Raw genomic sequence first — 22,976 nt, forward strand, 5'->3', positions numbered from 1 at the left:
GCGCCTGCTGAACGGAGCGCTGGGGGGGCTCCGAGAGGTGCCGGAAGAGGCGCAGTCCCAGGTAGGGGCTCTGATCGCGCGTCACTGACGGTTTGTTATTATTTTGTATGCGCATTGCTCTTTATCCAGGTAGAACATGTGATCAGGTGTGGCTAGGTCGCAGACAAGGTCTGGAATCCTGTCTTCATCTGTTGATCCAATTGTGTGACCTGCAGCAATTCCCTTTCGCGCCCTTTACCTTAAAATTACTTTCTATGCTAAAACAGGCAGTGCTTAGAAACACCTCCGCCTGCTTTGGCATGCTGTAGGAGAGCATTCATTAATTAATATGTACAGTATGCTGCTGCACTAGTGCATTCTAAAAGCTACCAATGACAGGACATCAGCATAGCGCCAAGAGGCCTGCACTGTGCACACTGTCTGGTAAACTGATACATGTTCTGTACATATAGCGCTTACGTGTGTTAGCTTGTTTCTAAAACATCTGCCAGATTATAACACCGAGGGATTTGGAGAGGGGGGGGTGTTCAGAGTCACACAATCTGTTCTTGGGGCAGCCTGGATTAGAACCGAGCGAGCAGAGTGACCACTAACCCACAAATCCCAGGCGCTGCCTGCCTTGTCGCCAGGAAGTGTCAGATGCACAGTGCTGGCTCGCCACAGACAAGTGCGCCCTTCCTGCTTACGTAACTCTCCCCGAAACAGCTGTCTGGGCTTGTGAGGTTTAAAGGAGGTATTCCGCGTCTGGGAGGTGCGGTGGCTGTCTGAAGATGACAAGACAGCAGGCAGGTGTTTACCTGGACACCTCGGGCTGTGAGACGCCTCTGTCAACCATTCTGTTCACGTTTCTTCGAAAAGCCTGTACACTTTTAAAGTGCTCTGCACTCCTGTCACAGTCCCGTCCCTTCTATAAAGCAGTGCATACACCTTTCTTGAGGACTGCTCATTTTGAAAAGGAGGCTCACATATCAGTGAGTTCTTCAAACTTTTGAAAGAGTTTAGTAAACGTTTTCAAAATATCTGTACGCTTATTAAAGGGATGTTTTTGCTCTTATTCAAAGAGTTTTGTTGGCGTAAACTGTTCAGGTCGGTTTTTCTAACAATGATTTGCTCATTTCTGAGACTCGTTTTCACTTTTCAAAGACTTCTTTCTACGTTTCCAAAGAGTTCTGCACACTTATTCAAAACTTTTGGTGTCATTTTCAAATAATTCAGCATACTTAAACAGAGTTGTGAACAATTTTTCAAACATTTCAGAGCATTTTTCTGAAAGACTTGTGTGCACCTTTGACATTTCTACCCACCTTTTCAGAATGTTTTACCCAACTTTTCCTCATATTTACACTTTTGGGAAAAGGTCTGCACCATTTTTTCAGAAGATGCACTTCATTTTTTAAAGTTTAATATTGACCCCCACCCTCACCCCCTCACCTCGAGGGTCAATGAGACTTCTTAACAGAGACCACAAGATTTTTCTATCAACATTTTTAAAATTATCAAAATCTTGGACTTTTTTCAACCTATTCTGCACACTTACAAATAATTCTATGAATATTGGAAATAGTTTAGCATCATGTTTAAAACAGTTTACTGTATCTTTTTAAAGTTATGATTTTTTTATCTAGAAGTTCTACAGAATATGTGTGTGTGGGGGGGACTCTGGGTGTGGCTGGCTCTGGGTGTGTGGGTCTGGGTGTGTGTGTGTGTGTGTGGTAGTAATTGCTGTCTGCTGAGCTCGTCCGTAGGGTACAATAGTTCTCACATTTGCGAGATATTAAGCTATTGGCAATGTAAATGACAATGCCATTTATTTATCTGTTTTCAAAACCAGCACATAAATACAAATTTTGTCATTTAGAATGCCAATAGCTCTAACTTCTCCAAAGGCGAAACCGTTGCATTGTAAATGCTTGTTCTGTAATGTTTTTCTTCACCAATTTGTTTATTGATCTTGGTGTCGTAATCTTTCCTATCTTGAACCATTATTCCACCCCCTTTATCGGCTGGTTTTAGAATTTTCAAATTGTCATTTTTTAAGGACTGTAACGCATGTCTCTCTTGCATCAGCCAGGATAGCTTGATTCCAGAGGCACAGTGAGCCCAGGACCCATGTCTGGGCATACCTGGCGCACTTAGGGCGAGAAAGCGAAAGACACACAATTGATGGACGGAATGCAGAACAAATCAAAACATTCATCCCCATCAATTGTTCTTTTTGCATTTGTCACCCCGAGTGGGACAGGTATGCCCGGACGCGGGTCTTGTACTCTCCATGCCACTGGAATCAAGCTATCCTGGCTGAAGAGGGGTGAAACTCCAAAACCAGTTGTAGAATGCTTGTTTCCAGTCCAGGGAGGACCGGGCCTGGCAGTTCGGGCTGGACTGTTCTTATTGGGTGCAAGGTCAAGACTGATTTTCATATGACTGGGTCCAAACTGGAATGGCATGTTGAGCTAAAAAACAATGAATTTAGGCCCAGATCTCTGTACTACTGAGGTGCATATATGACATTGTTCTGCATTCTGTCCATCAATTGTTCTTTTTGCATTTGTCACCCTGAGTGGGACGGGTATGCTGAGACGGGAGTCCCGTGCTCTTCATGCCACTGGAATCTAGCTATCCTGGCTGAAGTGGGGTGAGACCCTGAAACCAGTCCTAGGATACTTGTTTCCAGTCCAGGGAGGAACGGGCCTGGCAGTTCGGGCTGAACTGTTCTCATTGGGCGTAGGATCAAGAATGATTTGCATGTGGCTGTGTCCAAACTGGAATGGCATGGTGAGCAAAACAACGATGGCCCACTACACTGAATGTATGACATTGTGTGCATTCTGTCCATCAATTGTTCTTTTTGGAACTGTGTTCAGGAGCAGGGAATCCCAAGCGTGGCGTTTCAGTGGATCTCCTCCTTCCTGACGGATCGGACCAGTTGGGTGGCTGTGTGTCTAGTAAAGGAGCACTGTCCTATGGAGTCCCCCAGGATCCCGCTTTGTCCTGACTGCTTTTTAATATCTGCCTCCAACCACTGGTGGCGGCACAAGCACAAATGGACTGTCAGGTATTTAACTATGCAGACAACACTCAATAGGTCCTCCAGATCGATAATTCTATGCAAGCACAGTCAAGCGCACAGAGCAGCATCAGGTTTACAATATATTGGATGACTGCTAACTCGCTTAAAGTAAACCCAGATAAGACCGAGGTTCTAGTAATCACAACAGGTGGCTACCCCTGTCAAACCTTATTTGGCCACAAGAGTTAGGTGCCACACCAACACCGGTGCCTGTCGTAAAGAGTCTAAATACGTTAAGTTGGACAGTAAGCTAGCATTGACCAGGCAGGTGACGCTAGTGGTAAGAAATTGTGTGGGCCTTTTGCGGTAACTTTGGAAATTGGTACCCCTCATATCCTTTTCAACTATGCAACCTGTGGTGACCACACTGAATGTGTTGCGACTGGACTACATAAATGCGCTATATATTGTGCTCCTGGACAAGCTGTTAGGGAAGCTTCAAGTAGTAATTAATGAGATGGCATGACTCATTTTTAAGCTTCCAAGGCGATCATATGCTACACCATTGCTGCAGTAATACAGCCAATATAAAAGGTTTGCTGAGGGCTATTCTCTACTGAAGACGGTAAAGAAACCAGAAACACGCGCTGTGTCTAGAGATCAGTACTTCCTGTGCTAACTCTAGCGAAACACTTGAACACTTGAAGAAAAACTACATTTCCCAGCAAGCCAGAGGTGAACCCAGGCTGAGAGGTCAGCGGGGTGCTCCCACACCATCTTTGATTATTTAAAAGCGCTCCTGTGAGGGCTTGGGCTGACGAGCTAGTGGCTGATGCACCCGCATGCCATGAGAGGCACTTTACCTGATGAACATTTTGGCAGCCCTCAGCAAACCTTTTATATTGGCTGTATTCTCTACTGAAGACGGTAAAGAAACCAGAAACACGCGCTGTGTCTAGAGATCAGTACTTCCTGCGCTAACTCTAGCGAAACACTTGAACACTTGAAGAAAAACTACATTTCCCAGCAAGCCAGAGGTGAACCCAGGCTGAGAGGTCAGCGGGGTGCTCCCACACCATCTTTGATTATTTAAAAGCGCTCCTGTGAGGGCTTGGGCTGACGAGCTAGTGGCTGATGCACCCGCATGCCATGAGAGGCACTTTACCTGATGAACATTTTGGCAGCCCTCAGCAAACCTTTTATATTGGCTGTATTCTCTACTGAAGACGGTAAAGAAACCAGAAACACGCGCTGTGTCTAGAGATCAGTACTTCCTGCGCTAACTCTAGCGAAACACTTGAACACTTGAAGAAAAACTACATTTCCCAGCAAGCCAGAGGTGAACCCAGGCTGAGAGGTCAGCGGGGTGCTCCCACACCATCTTTGATTATTTAAAAGCGCTCCTGTGAGGGCTTGGGCTGACGAGCTAGTGGCTGATGCACCCGCATGCCATGAGAGGCACTTTACCTGATGAACATTTTGGCAGCCCTCAGCAAACCTTTTATATTGGCTGTATTCTCTACTGAAGACGGTAAAGAAACCAGAAACACGCGCTGTGTCTAGAGATCAGTACTTCCTGCGCTAACTCTAGCGAAACACTTGAACACTTGAAGAAAAACTACATTTCCCAGCAAGCCAGAGGTGAGCCCAGGCTGAGAGGTCAGCGGGGTGCTCCCACACCATCTTTGATTATTTAAAAGCGCTCCTGTGAGGGCTTGGGCTGACGAGCTAGTGGCTGATGCACCCGCATGCCATGAGAGGCACTTTACCTGATGAACATTTTGGCAGCCCTCAGCAAACCTTTTATATTGGCTGTATTCTCTACTGAAGACGGTAAAGAAACCAGAAACATGCGCTGTGTCTAGAGATCAGTACTTCCTGCGCTAACTCTAGCGAAACACTTGAACACTTGAAGAAAAACTACATTTCCCAGCAAGCCAGAGGTGAACCCAGGCTGAGAGGTCAGCGGGGTGCTCCCACACCATCTTTGATTATTTAAAAGCGCTCCTGTGAGGGCTTGGGCTGACGAGCTAGTGGCTGATGCACCCGCATGCCATGAGAGGCACTTTACCTTATGAACATTTTGGCAGCCCTCAGCAAACCTTTTATATTGGCTGTATTCTCTACTGAAGACGGTAAAGAAACCAGAAACACGCGCTGTGTCTAGAGATCAGTACTTCCTGCGCTAACTCTAGCGAAACACTTGAACACTTGAAGAAAAACTACATTTCCCAGCAAGCCAGAGGTGAACCCAGATTGAGAGGTCAGCGGGGTGCTCCCACACCATCTTTGATTATTTAAAAGCGCTCCTGTGAGGGCTTGGGCTGACGAGCTAGTGGCTGATGCACCCGTATGCCATGAGAGGCACTTTACCTGATGAACATTTTGGCAGCCCTCAGCAAACCTTTTATATTGGCTGTATTCTCTACTGAAGACGGTAAATAAACCAGAAACACGCGCTGTGTCTAGAGATCAGTACTTCCTGCGCTAACTCTAGCGAAACACTTGAACACTTGAAGAAAAACTACATTTCCCAGCAAGCCAGAGGTGAACCCAGGCTGAGAGGTCAGCGGGGTGCTCCCACACCATCTTTGATTATTTAAAAGCGCTCCTGTGAGGGCTTGGGCTGACGAGCTAGTGGCTGATGCACCCGCATGCCATGAGAGGCACTTTACCTGATGAACATTTTGGCAGCCCTCAGCAAACCTTTTATATTGGCTGTATTCTCTACTGAAGACGGTAAAGAAACCAGAAACACGCGCTGTGTCTAGAGATCAGTACTTCCTGCGCTAACTCTAGCGAAACACTTGAACACTTGAAGAAAAACTACATTTCCCAGCAAGCCAGAGGTGAACCCAGGCTGAGAGGTCAGCGGGGTGCTCCCACACCATCTTTGATTATTTAAAAGCGCTCCTGTGAGGGCTTGGGCTGACGAGCTAGTGGCTGATGCACCCGCATGCCATGAGAGGCACTTTACCTGATGAACATTTTGGCAGCCCTCAGCAAACCTTTTATATTGGCTGTATTCTCTACTGAAGACGGTAAAGAAACCAGAAACACGCGCTGTGTCTAGAGATCAGTACTTCCTGCGCTAACTCTAGCGAAACACTTGAACACTTGAAGAAAAACTACATTTCCCAGCAAGCCAGAGGTGAACCCAGGCTGAGAGGTCAGCGGGGTGCTCCCACACCATCTTTGATTATTTAAAAGCGCTCCTGTGAGGGCTTGGGCTGACGAGCTAGTGGCTGATGCACCCGCATGCCATGAGAGGCACTTTACCTGATGAACATTTTGGCAGCCCTCAGCAAACCTATTATATTGGCTGTATTCTCTACTGAAGACGGTAAAGAAACCAGAAACACGCGCTGTGTCTAGAGATCAGTACTTCCTGCGCTAACTCTAGCGAAACACTTGAACACTTGAAGAAAAACTACATTTCCCAGCAAGCCAGAGGTGAACCCAGGCTGAGAGGTCAGCGGGGTGCTCCCACACCATCTTTGATTATTTAAAAGCGCTCCTGTGAGGGCTTGGGCTGACGAGCTAGTGGCTGATGCACCCGCATGCCATGAGAGGCACTTTACCTGATGAACATTTTGGCAGCCCTCAGCAAACCTTTTATATTGGCTGTATTCTCTACTGAAGACGGTAAAGAAACCAGAAACACGCGCTGTGTCTAGAGATCAGTACTTCCTGCGCTAACTCTAGCGAAACACTTGAACACTTGAAGAAAAACTACATTTCCCAGCAAGCCAGAGGTGAACCCAGGCTGAGAGGTCAGCGGGGTGCTCCCACACCATCTTTGATTATTTAAAAGCGCTCCTGTGAGGGCTTGGGCTGACGAGCTAGTGGCTGATGCACCCGCATGCCATGAGAGGCACTTTACCTGATGAACATTTTGGCAGCCCTCAGCAAACCTTTTATATTGGCTGTATTCTCTACTGAAGACGGTAAAGAAACCAGAAACACGCGCTGTGTCTAGAGATCAGTACTTCCTGCGCTAACTCTAGCGAAACACTTGAACACTTGAAGAAAAACTACATTTCCCAGCAAGCCAGAGGTGAACCCAGGCTGAGAGGTCAGCGGGGTGCTCCCACACCATCACTGAAAACTTTTATGTTTATGCAGGCTTTCACTCAAGAGAAGTTATGATCGAGGGGGTATTGTGGCAGGTAATAGTTGGTGTTGTTTGTTATTTTCTCACAAGCGCTACGAGACCGTTGGTGATTGTGTGCTATACAATTGACACTTAACTTAAGGCAAATTATGTGTTGTAATATATTTACTTTTTAAGTTATTTTAGGCTTAGTGGGTGTATTAGGGAGGGGTTAATGTTACTTATTTAATGTAATAATGTTGTTATTAGGGTTTTTGAATGCTTATGTCATAATTTAATTACATATAAAATAACTGTAATAAGTTGAGGCTTGGGTTAGCATTACGGTTCGGTAAAGATTATTTATTACATTTAATTAAGTGTAATTTAGGCCTATGGTTAACATTAGTGTTAAAGGGAGGGGTTAATTAATATGTGGTGGAAAGTTTTAATTAAATACTTACCTTGTCAAAGCAGTGTCAGGCAAAATGATGTCGCCCATGTAATTGTTATTTGAGGCAGTGTACTTTGGTGTACTAATAGATAAATACATTTCAAGACTTTCCCATTAGGAAAAGCATGGAGGAGGATTTGTATTAAGAAAGCAGAAAGAAAAATTGTTTTCAAAACAGGACTTTTTCATGTGGAAGACTCAATGTGAAATTCCCTGTTAAAAATGTAACTTATTGTTCTTTGCATGCTCATTTTTCATATGCACTTTTCATCCCATTTCTCTTGGCATAAAGACTGTCACATTCTTGTGTACTTCTCTAGTCCCCCTCACCTGTCTGTTATCCCTCCTTGCTGCTTTTCCCTCACATCACAATACCAAGCCCACCCATGTACAGTGTTTCCTCTTTCCTCACAGCCCGGACCCAGCTCTTCCTTCAAAACCAAGTGGTGGTCCTACATGAGTACAGCGAGCTGCGCTGCTCCATAACTGGTCAATACCCCAGCAATATCACAGTGCAGTGGCTGCAAAACGGGAAGGTGCTGGAGGGCAGCACTCTCTACCCAACATGGAACAGCACAGATGGTGAGCCCAGCCTAACCAGCAGCTATGCCTTCATTCCTAGGGAGAAGGACACCACGGCTATCTACAAATGCCAGGCGCTGCATGATTCTCTGACATCACCACTTGAAGTGACGTTCAGCCTGGTCTTAGGAGGTGAGTGTCTCTGGGTACTCATTCATCCTCAGTTCTTTTTGTGTCTATGCAGTCTGTGCCCCGAGGGTCATTGCCTAAAGGCCACATTCATCCTGAGTATTGGCTGGCTCCTCTTTAACGTTTGACCTGATCCTATTGGGTGAGTGCCCACCGGACAGCAGCTAACGTGAGTTCCTACTGCAGAGTCCCTTGATAAGAAGACCTCTTGGGCTAGCCTCCAGGTCAAGTCCCCAGCTCTTTTCTCCTTCTGAAAAGATAACGAGAAGTTGACAGAGTAAGCCACATTGCAGTTAGTTTTGTGGGTGTTAAAGTTTTCAATGTTATGTTTCTGTCTTTTGGGTTCTACTTCTTGGTTTCTATTTTAATGCCTTAAATAGCATTAGTTATAGCAATTTGTCTGTGTCGCATGTTCCAAGACTGTTGGGTTATGTTTTTTTTAATAAAGGTTAACAACTGGTTTGTTTGTATGCATCGAAATGTATCACATGCCAAGCTCCCAACAAGTAATTGTATGCAGACGTTGTGTGGATAAAACCGTGGATCATAATACCTGTATGAATTTTACACCCCCTCCCCTCATTCCAGTGGGAATACGTAGAACTGGGTGGTGGACTAGCAAATGGTCAACATGATGTGCATTGGAGAGACACAGTGGAGACTTCATGAGGGCGGTCCCAATGGTGGCCAGACTGCTCCCATCACAAGTTAGAAGGTTCCAGATAACAAGGAGTCCTGGAAGGTATACAGACTGAAACTCTAGTAGAGGTGGGGTTTGATTCTTTGGGTCATTTTGAATGGGATCTATACTAATGTTTTGTTAGGGGTTTTGTGAAAACTATTTTAAAAAGGCTCACGTTTTGTAGACCTTCCTGTGTGCCTAGTACATGGTATTCTTATGGGCCACATTCTTTTCATGCATACATAGGCCACTTCAACCATATGTATCTAAGGCTTTAGTTGCCCCCACGCTCCAAACCGATGCCCAACTCACTCACCCATGGCTGTTTTTACTATACATGCATCGCTGCTGCCACCACTTGCATCTCCAGCCAATCTTGGCAACAAGAAAACTCCCTCACCTATGCCCATCTTAACTCTACATGGCTTGACAGCCTCCATTTCTTACACCAATAACCCTTAACATTCCACAATTCCACACTGAACTGCTTGTGACCAATGCAATGTTGCTCCACATGACTAAAGCGTCCTTACCCAATCAATCAATCACTCATGATTTATAAAGCATGGTTATTTACCCGTGAGGGTCTCAAATCCCTGGAGTTGCTAGCTGCTTCGAGGACAGACCAATAAAAAATGAAGCAAAAGCAGGAGAAAGGACTCAGAAAAAATGGTGGTAAGGAACGGAGAAAGCAGTAAAAAATTTGACAAAAGCAAGAGAAAGCACTCAGAAAAAAAGGAGTAAGCCGAGTGGGGCAGCAGCACGGTAGAGCTGGACCTAGGGCCTGCTCAATGGGGTCGCGCATGGCCTCCATTAAGTAGGTCCTGGGAGGAGGGAGGGGCTCTGAGAGGTGGTAGGCGGGGCTAAGTAGGAGGTGGGAAAATGGGCAGCAGGTGGGGTGGAAATGAGGAGGAAAATTAAGGAGAAGCAGTGAACAATGATGGGAAAGCAGGAGAAATCTGTACAAATTAGGGAAATGCAGAAAAAGGTGCACTCAGAAAAATAACGGAGGCAAAGCAGTGCAGCAGTATGGGAGAGCTGGGCCTGAATGCATTTATGGCTACATTCCTCCCAGAAAACAAGATTGCCTATATGTCTTCAGTGACCCTCACTTAATTCAACCATGACCTCTCTCACTTCGCAGACCGCTGTAATGGAAATTGTACTCATTCTTGTCTGTCTTTGCTTTCACAGTTCGCCCTACAGTGCAGGTCCTGGATAAAGGATGGTCTAAGAAGCATTTCATGCTCTTCCTGTGTAATGTGACCGGTTTCTACCCACCTGAAATCTCAGTGCTGTGGACTGTCAATGGGTATCCTGCTGACATCCCCACACCTGCAAAGAGGTGGCGCAACGAGGATGGCACATTCAGTCTGGAGGAGTCATACCTGTTTGAGCCCTACTCCAGGCACAGTGGAGCAATCTTCTCGTGCATTGTGCGACATGCCACCATCCAGGGTACAGCACGAGACAGCATAAAACTTGTCAGTAAGTTCATGGCTAGCACTGCATCAGTAGGTTTGTTCATCTGTATCAGATATGTGTGTCACTGTTCCTCAGCATGGGTAGGGTTAGGAAAAAAGATTATTAAAGTGCTGTAACCATTGCTGAGGGAGTAAGAGATGCTGACCCACATCTTTTGTATTTGGGGAGGGGGATAGTGAAATAACCATTGCATAAGGAGTGTGAGGTGACTTCACTATCCAGCATGGTCACTGGTGTATGGGGAAAATTGGATTTGAGTTTTTGAAACTGCAATCAGCAAGCATGAGGAACCATTTGAGAGAGGCAAATGTTGTACAGGGGGCCATGGGCATTTGGCTTTAGAAATTAAAGATGGAATGGAGAGGGCGGAAAGTGTTGTAGAAAGATCAATGGATGACTGCCCTTAGTCAACTTGGGGCAAAAGGGGGTGCAGGTTAATCAGTCAACAGGGAGTGAGGGGCCCATAGCCAGCATGATAGGGAAGGGCCAACTACTGTACAGGAACCTAGGTGACACTGCCAACGGTCAGAATGAGAGGAGAGGGTGCCCTCAGACTGCATGTGAAGATATGGCTAAGTATTGAACTGACACTGCCTTCAGCCAGCTTAGGAGGGGAGGGCCAAGTATTTTAAAGGGGGTGAGGGGGAATTGGCCTCAGACAACATGTGAAGGGAGGGTCAAGCTATTGAATAGCAACTGATAGCTGTCTTCAACCATGGGGAAAGAGGATGGAGCCTGGTAAGCTCTGCACATGGTTCCATCACTGGACATCAGAGTCAGGAGTGATATCTTTTGCATACATATTAAGCCACTTCTTCAGTATCCATTAGGTTTTTTGAATAATGTTTGTTAATGCACTACAATAGTCTCTGTCATATCACTACAATAGTAGGTATTGGGTTGCTCCTTCAGAGTTCAATGACCCCCTACCTAGGTGTCCTTTAGGCCTTCTACTGCTGTGGCCTGGCACACAACACCAGTGCTAGTTGGTTCCACAAATATAAGTACATGATTATACAGAATAAATGGAGCCTACACCCTAGTATGTATTTGGACTTCTCAAACAATATCTTCTGGGCTTTGTTAGACTCCTCCAGCATTACCAGTGCCCCCTGTAGTATTATCAATGACACCGACCTCCAGTATTTGTTGTTCCACTGCACCAGTAGTGCCGCTCCTTTAGCATCTCATGAGCCCTTTCACTTATACTGATTGGCCAATATCATTTGGACGCCTCCACGAGCATGCATCAGTCCAATCCACCAGCATCAACTGAGTCACAGCGGTGTCCGTCTGACTTCCACGTCTTTTTTACTATAATCAAGTAGGTTTCTCTACAGCTCTCTGTTAGGTCTTTTTCTTGCATTTGTTGATCTCCTCCTCTCTAACTTCAATGTCCTTTTTGTACAGTCTCTCCCCATCTGCCAAACTGGATGTGGTACGTGGCTGGTGGATTGCTGCTGCTGTTAGGCCTCAGCTGCCTGCGTAGAAGAGGTGAGAGAAAATGAGTGTACAAAAAAACCTCCTGTTTAGCACAATAAGATGAGTATAAATGAGTCAGAAGCAATGAGTCAGTTATGAATGTGTACTCGCCTATTAGTTGCTGACTTTAAGCTTGCCTTTGACCATGTACAGCTCTCCACGGCCTTTTGGCTAGGTTTCCCTTATAGAAATAAGATATATGTACACATACAGGATGCCAGCAATGTCTTGGAAGCAGCGTGGTAATTGTCATGTATTTGTATTGGAAAAAACATAAGAAAATGCCCCAACTGCATTATGGTTTCTATGGTTGCTTGGCTTTCTTTAGATTGGCTCTCCTCTGGTCTTCTACCCCTCTTTCCTTTATTCACCGCTGGCTCGGAATACCCCTTGGGAAAAAGTAAAAGAAGGCCTTAGTAGACAGGTCAAAATTCTTGTTGGAATCCCATCACCTACATCCTGGCATAACAATAAAAAACTCAGTTGCGTTGCATGGAGTTCTAAGGGAAAATACATCAGCACTGTGGGGTAAATGGTCCAATAAACCAACACCTCTTGTGTCTGAGCTCCCTATTTCACCCATCTAAACACCATCACCATTCATTGTTTCACCTCAAGTGCTCCCCACAACCACCCTATAACCCAATCAGGTATCCCCATGCAACCCCCACCAAACAATTGCTAGAGAGACTCTTCTTGCCACTTGTCTGAGGCTACTGCTCTGTTATAGAGCCGTGGTGGCCTGGTCTTCATGGCCTACCCCTGGGGTTGAGCGCACGCCCTCTCCTTTTACGCCACTACATCCAGCTCTGTCTGAAACCTGGCAATGGCTGATACTGCCTCCTCTTTCCCATCTCCTTCTTCGGTTTCAGCAGGCCCTCATATCTCCTCTCCGCGCGCCTCACTGCTTCCTCCACTCAATGACTCCAGCAGTGGTTCTTTGGGTCACGCTGTTTCTCCTTCGTGTTCAGTCATGACACTCCTCAATCATCCAGTGCTGCTCACTCCTCAGCACCCTCACAGTACACATCATATGCCGTCTCTACCCTCCTCTTAACAGGATTGGTTGTGACAAGGAGTGTGCCCTGGCTAACGACTAGAACTTTAGCCTGTGTTTCTCTTGTACCCCTGGGGCCCACGCCAGAGCTGTTACCCTCTGCTTCTCCGGCCCCTTGGAAACAATACCTCCCATCCACAAATGGCCGACTGGGCCATGATGAAACACAGGAAGAAAGTGTTGCTCTGCAACTTCCCAGGATGATGACAGGCCTGGAACCGAAGGAACCAATGCAATACTCTCGATTTCATTTCCTTATTCCTAGCAAGCCAGACAAGGAGTGTATGATCGGTGAGTAGAATGTAGGGATACCCTACAAATAATATTGAAGGGCTACATTTGCCCATTTGATAACCAAGCACTCCTCGATTGTGGAATAGTAGTTTTCATGTTACAGCAATTTCCTAATGTATGCAAACATATAAAGACATTCGCTCCAGCAGTGGTTCTTTGGGTCACGCTGTTTCTCCTTCGTGTTCAGTCGTGACACTCCTCCATCCTCCAGTGCTGCTCACTCCTCAGCATCTTCGCCGCACACATCATATGCTGTCTCTACCCTCCTCTTAACAGGATTGGTTGTGACAAGGAGTGTGCCCTGGCTAACAACTAGAACTTGAGCCAGTGTTTCTCTTGTACCCCCGGGGTTCCAGCTAGAGTTGTTTACCTCTGTTTCTCCAGCCCCTTGGAAACAATAGCTCCCATCCCGGAATGGCAGATTGGGCCATGATGAAACCCAGAAAGAAAGTGTTGCCTTGCAACTTCCCAGGATGTTGACGGTCCTGGAACCAAAGGAACCAATGCAATACTCTGGAATTAATATCCTTGTTCCTAGCAAGCCAGACAAGGGGTGTATGAACGATGAGTAGAATGAAGGGATACCCCACAAATAATATTGATGGGCTTCCATTGCACATTTGATAACTAAGCACTCCTTCTCGATTGTGAACTAGTAGTTTTCATGTTGCAGCAGTTTCCTAATATATGCAAACGGATGAAGACAATCGTCCTAGCTGCGACAGAACAACTCCAATCCCTCCTTCAGTGGTGTCTGTTTGTAGAACAAACTGGCGCTCAAAGTCTGGGCATATCAACACCGGATCCCCACACAACATATCTTTCAACCAATCATAACTCTGCTGATGTGTTGGAGACCATACAGTAATCTGGGTGGGGTGATTTTTTTTAGTAACAAGTTGGGTGCTTGATTCCGGTCTGGGGAAGACATGGCTTGGCAGTTCGGGCTGGACTGTTCCCATGAGGCACAGGGTCAGACTGATTTGCATATGGCCATGTCTGAACTGGAGTGACGGAGTGAGCTAAAGAACGGTGATGGATTAAACCCAGATCAGTTGACTGGGGGTGAGTGTTTGCATTGTCAACGCTCCGTCCATCACCACCTTTGGTTTTTCTTTTTTCGCCCTAAGTTGGCAGGGTATGCTCAGACGTGAGTCCCTTGCTCACTTTGCCACTGGAGTCAAGCAAGCCCGGCTGAAGACGGCTGTAATGCCAGAAACCGGTACTGGGAAGCTTGATTCCGGTCCAGGGAAGACATGGCTTGGCAGTTCGGGCTGGACTGTTCCCATGAGGCACAGGGTCAGACTGATTTGCATATGGCCATGTCTGAACTGGGGTGACGGAGTGAGCTAAAGAACGGTGATGGATTAAACCCAGATCAGTTGACTGGGGGTGAGTGTTTGCATTGTCAACGCTCCGTCCATCACCACCTTTGGTTTTTCTTTTTTCGCCCTAAGTTGGCAGGGTATGCTTAGACGTGAGTCCCTTGCTCACTTTGCCACTGGAGTCAAGCAAGCCCGGCTGAAGACGGCTGTAATGCCAGAAACCGGTACTGGGAAGCTTGATTCCGGTCCAGGGAAGACATGGCTTGGCAGTTCGGGCTGGACTGTTCCCATGAGGCACAGGGTCAGACTGATTTGCATATGGCCATGTCTGAACTGGGGTGACGGAGTGAGCTAAAGAACGGTGATGGATTAAACCCAGATCAGTTGACTGGGGGTGAGTGTTTGCATTGTCAACGCTCCGTCCATCACCACCTTTGGTTTTTCTTTTTTCGCCCTAAGTTGGCAGGGTATGCTCAGACGTGAGTCCCTTGCTCACTTTGCCACTGGAGTCAAGCAAGCCCGGCTGAAGACGGCTGTAATGCCAGAAACCGGTACTGGGAAGCTTGATTCCGGTCCAGGGAAGACATGGCTTGGCAGTTCGGGCTGGACTGTTCCCATGAGGCACAGGGTCAGACTGATTTGCATATGGCCATGTCTGAACTGGGGTGACGGAGTGAGCTAAAGAACGGTGATGGATTAAACCCAGATCAGTTGACTGGGGGTGAGTGTTTGCATTGTCAACGCTCCGTCCATCACCACCTTTGGTTTTTCTTCCTGGTAAGGATTGCCTTCACCTTATCAACCTGGGGACTGATTCTTCCCTCCTGTATGTGGTATCCTGGGTATCGGATAGAGTTGGTGGCTAAGGTGAATTTCTCAGGGTTTGCAGTGATGCCTGCTTCTTGGGGGTTCAGAAAACCACCTCTAGGTGACACTTCCTGTCACTGTTTTCACACCAACCGAGCGAGCGAGTCCTCGGTGAGCAGTAAGCAAGTGAAGACGCCGAGCGAGGATGCCAGGATCGTTGCCTACCTCTTCCCTCAGCTCTTGCCCCTTGCTCCAGTCCCCAGCCTCTGCTCTAACAGCTCTACCAGCAGCGTTGCGGGGCCAACGCCTTGCGGCGGGGGCTGAAGACGCGCACCTAAGGGCAGTGTGCAGCGGCGTATAGTGAGCAGAGTGGGAGTGAGAAACAGGAGAGCTGCAGCAACCTTGTGAAGGCAAAGGCGGGCGAGGGTGAAGGAGGTCGTGCTGCCTAGAGCTGTTCACCCATCCGCCCAGGTAATCGACCAGCAATCTGCCACAACCTGCCTGACAACTGACAGCAGGTGGGTGCAAGTGGCGTGGTGTGGCCCTGGGCCCTGGCCCCCCACCTGATCATCTTGCCTTCCTTGCTCTGACCTTGATCTTGAGTGCTTAAGCTAAAGCCAAAGCTAAGGCAAGCCAAACACAGCAAACGACACCAGTTCCAGCTCCCTCTGAAGTGAAGTGAGTGTGTCTATTGGTCCCCTCACAGGTCCCATGCAGCGGGGGGGGTGAGGGGGCTCTCTAACCAGAGCCAACTAGAACAAAGGAAGTAAAGGACGGAAGGCACGATCTGCACGCCAGCAGGGGGCAACAGCAACAGCTAGCGGCCCACATAAAACTTGCACATCGCCTTAAGTTTTGCTCAACTCAGCAGGGGACTGCTTCCAGCATTTTTAAGGGCTCTCTAGTGTTGAGCACTAGCACGAAGGATCGGTGCCTGGGTCTCTTCATTGTGTAGCGATTGGAGGGCCTGTGAGCAGGAAGGAGTAGGAAGGTGGGTGACCCCTGCTGTCTCGCCACTGCCTCGCTGTCTTGCCTTCTTGCAGTCCCCAGGGTCCTTCATACATGACTGTGAGCAGCCGAGTGGGGGAAAAAGCGGCAGACTGACAAGGCTACATAAGACAAGAATCTAAATTAGGCATTCAAACAACTCAAATTAATTACTGTTAGCTCTGTTAGCAAAGCAGCATAAGCAGCACAACCCGCAGTAGCCTAATAAAGTCTGGGGAAAAAAACCTCCAAAAAGCCTAAGGAAAAACAGCTTAAACAGCTCAAAACAGCCTGAAAAAACCCCACTGAACTGAAAGCATGAGATCAGGGCACGTGCGTGGGGGGCCCAAATCTGCTACCAGAACATGTAACACTAGTAACAACTCAAATAACACAACAAAATAGAAAAGGAAGCTGAAAGCACCTGAAGGCCCGGAGGGAGAACTGCAGGTTAAGACCAGACCGGCAACACTGGAAGACAGTCCCATAATTGAAATATCACAAGACTCAGTGAGGTTAAGTAACCTAACGCCGGTGGCCAAAATGCCAAAATATTGCCTATTTCAGCCTAAAATCAACAGTAAATTCTGCTTTTTAAAAAATGCAGGTGACACCCTACTTTCCTGCCTCACGGCACATGCAGGCCTACCAACACCACTCCTGCCCTCCCGTCAAGAGGACAGATGCAAGGAGGAAGGGATTGAAGGTATTGAATTGTCTACCGCTCAAGGAGGAAAGGGGGAATGGCTAGGGCTGGACAGCTCAACAACAACTCCACATGGCCCTGCAGTTGCCGTAAGTTGGAAACTTAAGACCCCAGAAAAAGAGCACACTGATTTGCACTCAGAGGCGTCACAAGCTCCGCCGCAATACGGGGGAAACAAGTCTGAGACCAATGGTGCAAGGGAAGAAAGAGCAAATAACACAGAAGCCTCAGGCAAATGCAACGGCAACCCTGCAAATGCAAATGCACTCAACACCACTAGGGTTTCAATGCCTAGAACTACAATCCAACACAAAAACGACGGGGGAAATTGCATATCATTAGGATCACTCACCATCTGTGAGTTAGACAATCCAACAGCAAACCCACAGTTGGGTACTAATTCCGACAATCCAGAGGGCAACCTGGTAGTTAATATGGAAGATCTGGAGACAACTGGGGGATTATCCGAAAACCCTAGGGACAAGGTAGGCCCAGAACATGAACCACGTTTTGCCCTAACACACCTACAACGGGAACCGGCGATGCCCCAAACCAGCACGCTGGATGAACTAGAAGAATCTGATCAACATTTATACCTAAATAAGGACGAGTGGGAGGCACTCCTGGCAGCCTACCGGGGGGACACGCACAGGAGTGAACCCCCAGAAAATCCAAAGAAGAACTGGAGCAAGGGAACAGCGAAGGGGCAGGACAAGCTGTCCACTAGCACAACTGTGGAATCTGGGGTACCTGGAGTCAACCAAGGAGGCAAACCAAAAACAGACAATGGCAGCGAAAACAGCAGTGAGGCCGGTGACCTCAAAGAGGTTGTGCAAGGAACGGACCATGGGGACGCTTGTGCAAGACTGCTCAAAACTGTGCAACTCCTGGTGAAGGCCCTGCAATATCATACCGATAAAATGGATCTGCAATTAACCCTAATGAACTCCCTGGCTGTCTGCGTGGTATCAATTGATGGCAAGCTAGGAAATCTGAACATGATGCTGCAGAGCACCCAGGATCACTCGCCAGCCAATCATTGAACTTGTGGGTGCAGCCCAATCATGGACAAATTAGCAAACCTCCCAGCAATGCTGACGGACTTATGCGCACAATTCAAAAAGGCATCAAATAATGCCTCCTCACAGTCTATAAAAGGGCAAAAACTACTTGGACACTGGGAAGACACAGTAATTCACAAGCCTGTGCCTGCCAACAAGGAGCAAACACCAACTCTAACCAAACAATCAGAAATTATTAATAAAAATGACATCAGCACAGAAATAATAGCACTCTCTCCTAGTCATAGCCACATGCCACAACAGGCACAGGCAGAGACAGTCAAATAGGAACTGAAATTAAATGCAAAACAAAGACCTGCGCAAACACGAAAAGGTCGGAATCAGAAAAAAAGTCCCACCAAGAATGAATTCCTGCGACTCTTTGGGGCACCATCAGCACAAGAAGGGACAAAGCAACAGTCCACAGGGATATCACTTGTGCATGAAGGGATAATGCATCAGAACATTTCCACACTAGAAGCAATCCCCATGAAGAGCATCGTAAATATGTCTAGTGGTCCCCAAGACTATCGAAGCAGAAAGCAAGACAACAGTGCACTTGAGGCAGCAAGGGAGGAGGCTGGAGCCAATCCTTCTCGCTCTCACCCAGCTGGAAACCCCATTGCAAATTAAAAGCAGAGATGAAGGAGAAAAACAAATGAGAACCCAAACCACAATGACAAACCAGGACTCCGGACACTCCAAGAGCCCCGGTGCTCCACTTACAAACGACAACATCGTCGCGGGGAGGAACACAAATCAGGGGAACCTGGACACCCCCTCTTCGAACACACAGCCAAAAGGGAAGAAGAGAACGCATGGAACAGCCAGCTTCTCATCAGAGACATAATAGCCTCACAACCAACTGTCAAAAACTTTCTGATACTTCTAAAACAAACTCAAAGTAGCCAGCACCCAAAACGGCAAGGAAATGTAGGTCATACAGAAGGAAACCTAATGGCATCGGGATGCCCACGAAAAGAGGTCAGCTGGCCCACCTCACAAAATCAAAAAGATGCCCCCATCCGGGCGGGAGCAAGGGAAACAAAGTTGATATGGTTCATACCTGAATACACTTCTAAAGGGGGGCATGACATCTTGAACCGAGGCAACATACTGCGTCTGATTTCTCACATAACAACAGACATAAAAACGACAGACCTGGAGTCAATATAATTTATCAATTGCGGTGATCCAACAGCAGGCGAAAAAACAAGAGCAATATGGACCTCTCCAACAATAGCATATAAAATACTTTCAGAAAGCGACATCCTAAAGCCCTGGGGAATAACCATCGCCCTGTATTTCAAAAGAGGATATCCAGATCTGTTAAACCCAGCTCCCCTGAGGGGACCAGAGACGGCTGCTCTCAAACCAACTACATCAGTGCTGAAAGGAGCCACAGGGCACCGTAAGGTGGATATGAGTCATCAACCAGGGGAACAAAGAAGCTGTAATGACCCCTTTATACTGCAAGCTTGGGAATAGGACACAAGATGGATCGCGAGAACTATTAACAACACAAAAGACTGACATGACCCTTGCCCGCTACACACAGGGAATATAAAGAGGGTGTTACGGATCTGCTCCTGGAATGTAAATGGCCTGGCCAACAAACTAGCTGCTCTGGACTTTGTCACTTATGTCAGGGCCTTCGACATTGTGGCACTACAAGAAACATGGGTATTAGACCCCCTCATCTCCAAGGTTTCTTGCGCTAACCAAAAGTGACACTAACATCATGATAATGAACGTGTATATTCAATCAAAATACAAAACCAAACTAAAAAAGGGAAATGTGCAATTTTGCGGAAACATGTATAAGAGAGGGAACCACAACTCACCTCATCTTAACCAGGGACTTAAACCACAATTTAATGGGCTCTTCCTTGGACAAAGAAGTGCTTCTGCAAAACGCAAATTTCAATATCGCTCTGCAAGGAAATCTTAAAGAGTGTAAACAAACCAAGATAGGACAAACAACTTTGGATGACTTGGAACGTCTCAACCTGAGGGCTCAAAATGACAGATTGCCCAAAGATAACCCTCCTGTAACAACATACAGCTACACAAAAACAAGTTCAATTCTGGACTACACTTTTGTCTCCCTAGGCATTTTTCAACAATTTGCATCTTTCCATTTGGGCAATAAAGGTGATAGTGATCACCTTCCCCCAAGAAATAGAACTGAGAACAGTCACTCCACCATTTGAACGCTGTCAGGAGCTTCAAGGACAAACCACCACTATTTACCTAAGATGAATTAAATTCAAAATAGCCGCAGGTAGTAAGATGCTGGAAACCGGAAAACAACATTTCACCGCGAGGATCGGAGATGGTGAAGTTGAGAAATGGAAAAACTTTTTATCAGTGATGGAATCATTCGCAACTAAGACCAAACCACCAAACCAGCAAAGATTCAGTGGCACGATGCCCATATCATGTACGGCAAAGCAAGAAATCAAACTTGCAAAACAAAGAATTTACCAACTCCTGAGACATCTCCGGCTCAGGCCCAGCGATAGAATACAACTACAAGCCCTACAGGAACAAAGGGCTGTCCTCAAAAAACTAAAAAGGGATGCGAACAGAGTGATGGAGGAAGATCTATTGGCCAAATTACACGCTGATGTCAAACACAATACAACACCAGATTTTGGAGCACTATATATCGATGTATCCATAACAATCACAATGGTATCTCCTCGAACTTCTCAGAAGAAGTCTGGGCAAAGTACCTCAGGTCCCACTTCCAACAGGGTACCGACCGCAGAGAGCAGGGTCAAGCAAGCCAGAACAAGGCAGACTGCCAAACGGCACCTAAGCCCTGGGCGAAAACAATCTTGCCGACTCTGGGAAATCAGGGTCAGACTTACCAACTGAAGACTTCCGAACTAACTATATAGGAGCAAGCAAATGGCAAATAGGAAAGGGGAGAAGAGAAGGGGCCCTTGGCCCAAATGGAATACCACCAGCACTATACAAACAGGAGGCAACCTACTGGGCAGAAGCACTGGAACCACTCTTCAGAGAAATTAGAACATTGAATATCCTGCCTAGCTCATGGAGCGGTTCAATCATTTCCCCAAACCACAAATCTGGTGAGAAGTCGGAACCACTAAATTATCGAGTGGTGGCACTATTAGATAACGAAGCAAAATCTTTTGCCGGCCTATCACTAGAGGATCTCCAGGCATGGGCAAAAGAAAAAGCCGCAATTCCCCTACAACAGACTGGCTTCACTAAATCGGTCTGTACACTGACCAACATATTAAGCATGGCTATGCTTATAGACAAGGCTGAGGCCACACGGATGTCTTTACATCTATGCTTTATTGATTATAAAGCTTCCTTTGACCACATCAACCGCATCAGACTCTGGTCCAAATTGTGTAGCTGGGGGTTGCCTCAGCCCTTACTCAAATTATTAATAAACTTACATATGAACACGTGGCTACAGATGAAGCTGGGGAATGGTACGCACCTGTCGAGGCGCATACCCACGGAAAAAGGGTTGAAACAGGGCTGTGTCTTAGCACCCACTCTTTTTGATCTGTATATTGATGATTTAGTCTTGCTGCTAACTAGCTGCAATTCACACTCCCCGAAATTAGGAGACATCTCACTACCCTGTCTCCTCTACGCAAAACAAAAGTAGGGCTACAACTTCTCTTAAATACAACAAGGGTCTTCTCCCAAGCAAATGACTTAACGATTAACTTGGACAAAACGAGAACAATGACAGTCGGGAAAGAAAGGCGACAAACCTCTGCCTAGTTCTGGGGAGAGACCAGAATAGAGGACACAACTGAATACAAATATCTAGGTGTGAAGCTGGATACAGGCGGCTGCTTTGTGGCACAGAAGAACAGTATAAGGCACAAAGGTCTAGTACTAGCAATCTCCCTAAAAACATTAAACTCTAAATTAACTGGCCCATCGATCCTTTCACTCGTTGAGGTAGTCTGGGCAAAACGTCTGCCATCAATCACCTATGGTAGCGAGGTGCAGAAAGGTAGGGATGCGAAAACACTTGATGCCACAGTAACAACAGCATATAGGGTTATTTTTGGGCTGCCAAGATACACTTCCCCTGAGCAAATCAGACTTGAATTTGGCGTTTTGAAACAATCATTTGCTAGACAAGGGGCCTTTATCATTGCATGGGACAAAGTGTGAAAAGCCGAACAGGGCACGTTAAACAAACAGCTGTGGAAGGAGCTACAATCCCACCCCACACTACCAGCTAGGAATATCTACACAGCAGCCTACACAATTTGGAGCTGAACCAACCTTGGGAAACACTGACAACCACCCCAATCTTTAAAAAAATGGTGTGGAAGTCAGTGAAACTCCTCTCTTGGCTATAGGATAAGGGCGCACTCTTAAAGAGAACACATGGTTGGATGACCCTAAATACATACTCAAAGCCAGGTGCCCAAGCCTACTTCAACTTGGGATACGACAAAAACATAAAAATTGCTTTTATGAAATATAGATCCGGACTGCTCCCCTGTGCTCAGCATCTCCCTCCATGGCTTCGCAACAAAACAGGCTCTGTGTGTCGCTTATGTGGATCGGCTCGGGAAGACATGGTGCATCTACTATGCTCCTGTAAAGCACTCACAACAACAAGAAAGAAAATTCTGAAACAACTTTTCAATCAACGAGGGATTCACATCAGGAGGCAAGTTCTGTTGGCTTGTTTGGGACCTAATGATCCACAATTGAACTGCAGAACAGTAAAATATCTGAGACTGTGCGATAACAAAATGCCAGAAATGCAGACAATAGGAACCTAGTTAGAAAAATATATGTAAAA

General features: G+C 46.6%; 1 protein-coding gene across 1 annotated transcript in view; it reads left to right on the forward strand.

The window, feature by feature from the left end:
* Nucleotides 1-22,976, forward strand: part of LOC144769107 (uncharacterized) — a 430,861-nt gene that overhangs the window by 149,162 nt on the left and 258,723 nt on the right. Inside the window, exons 2-4 of the mRNA XM_078653110.1 lie at nucleotides 7,972-8,271; nucleotides 10,145-10,438; nucleotides 11,846-11,929. Coding sequence (XP_078509236.1) covers nucleotides 7,972-8,271; nucleotides 10,145-10,438; nucleotides 11,846-11,929 — 678 coding nt within the window. The remainder of the gene's footprint in view (nucleotides 1-7,971; nucleotides 8,272-10,144; nucleotides 10,439-11,845; nucleotides 11,930-22,976) is intronic.

Source organism: Lissotriton helveticus, chromosome 7 (genome assembly GCF_964261635.1).
Source record: "Lissotriton helveticus chromosome 7, aLisHel1.1, whole genome shotgun sequence".
Taxonomy (NCBI): Eukaryota; Metazoa; Chordata; class Amphibia; order Caudata; family Salamandridae; genus Lissotriton; species Lissotriton helveticus.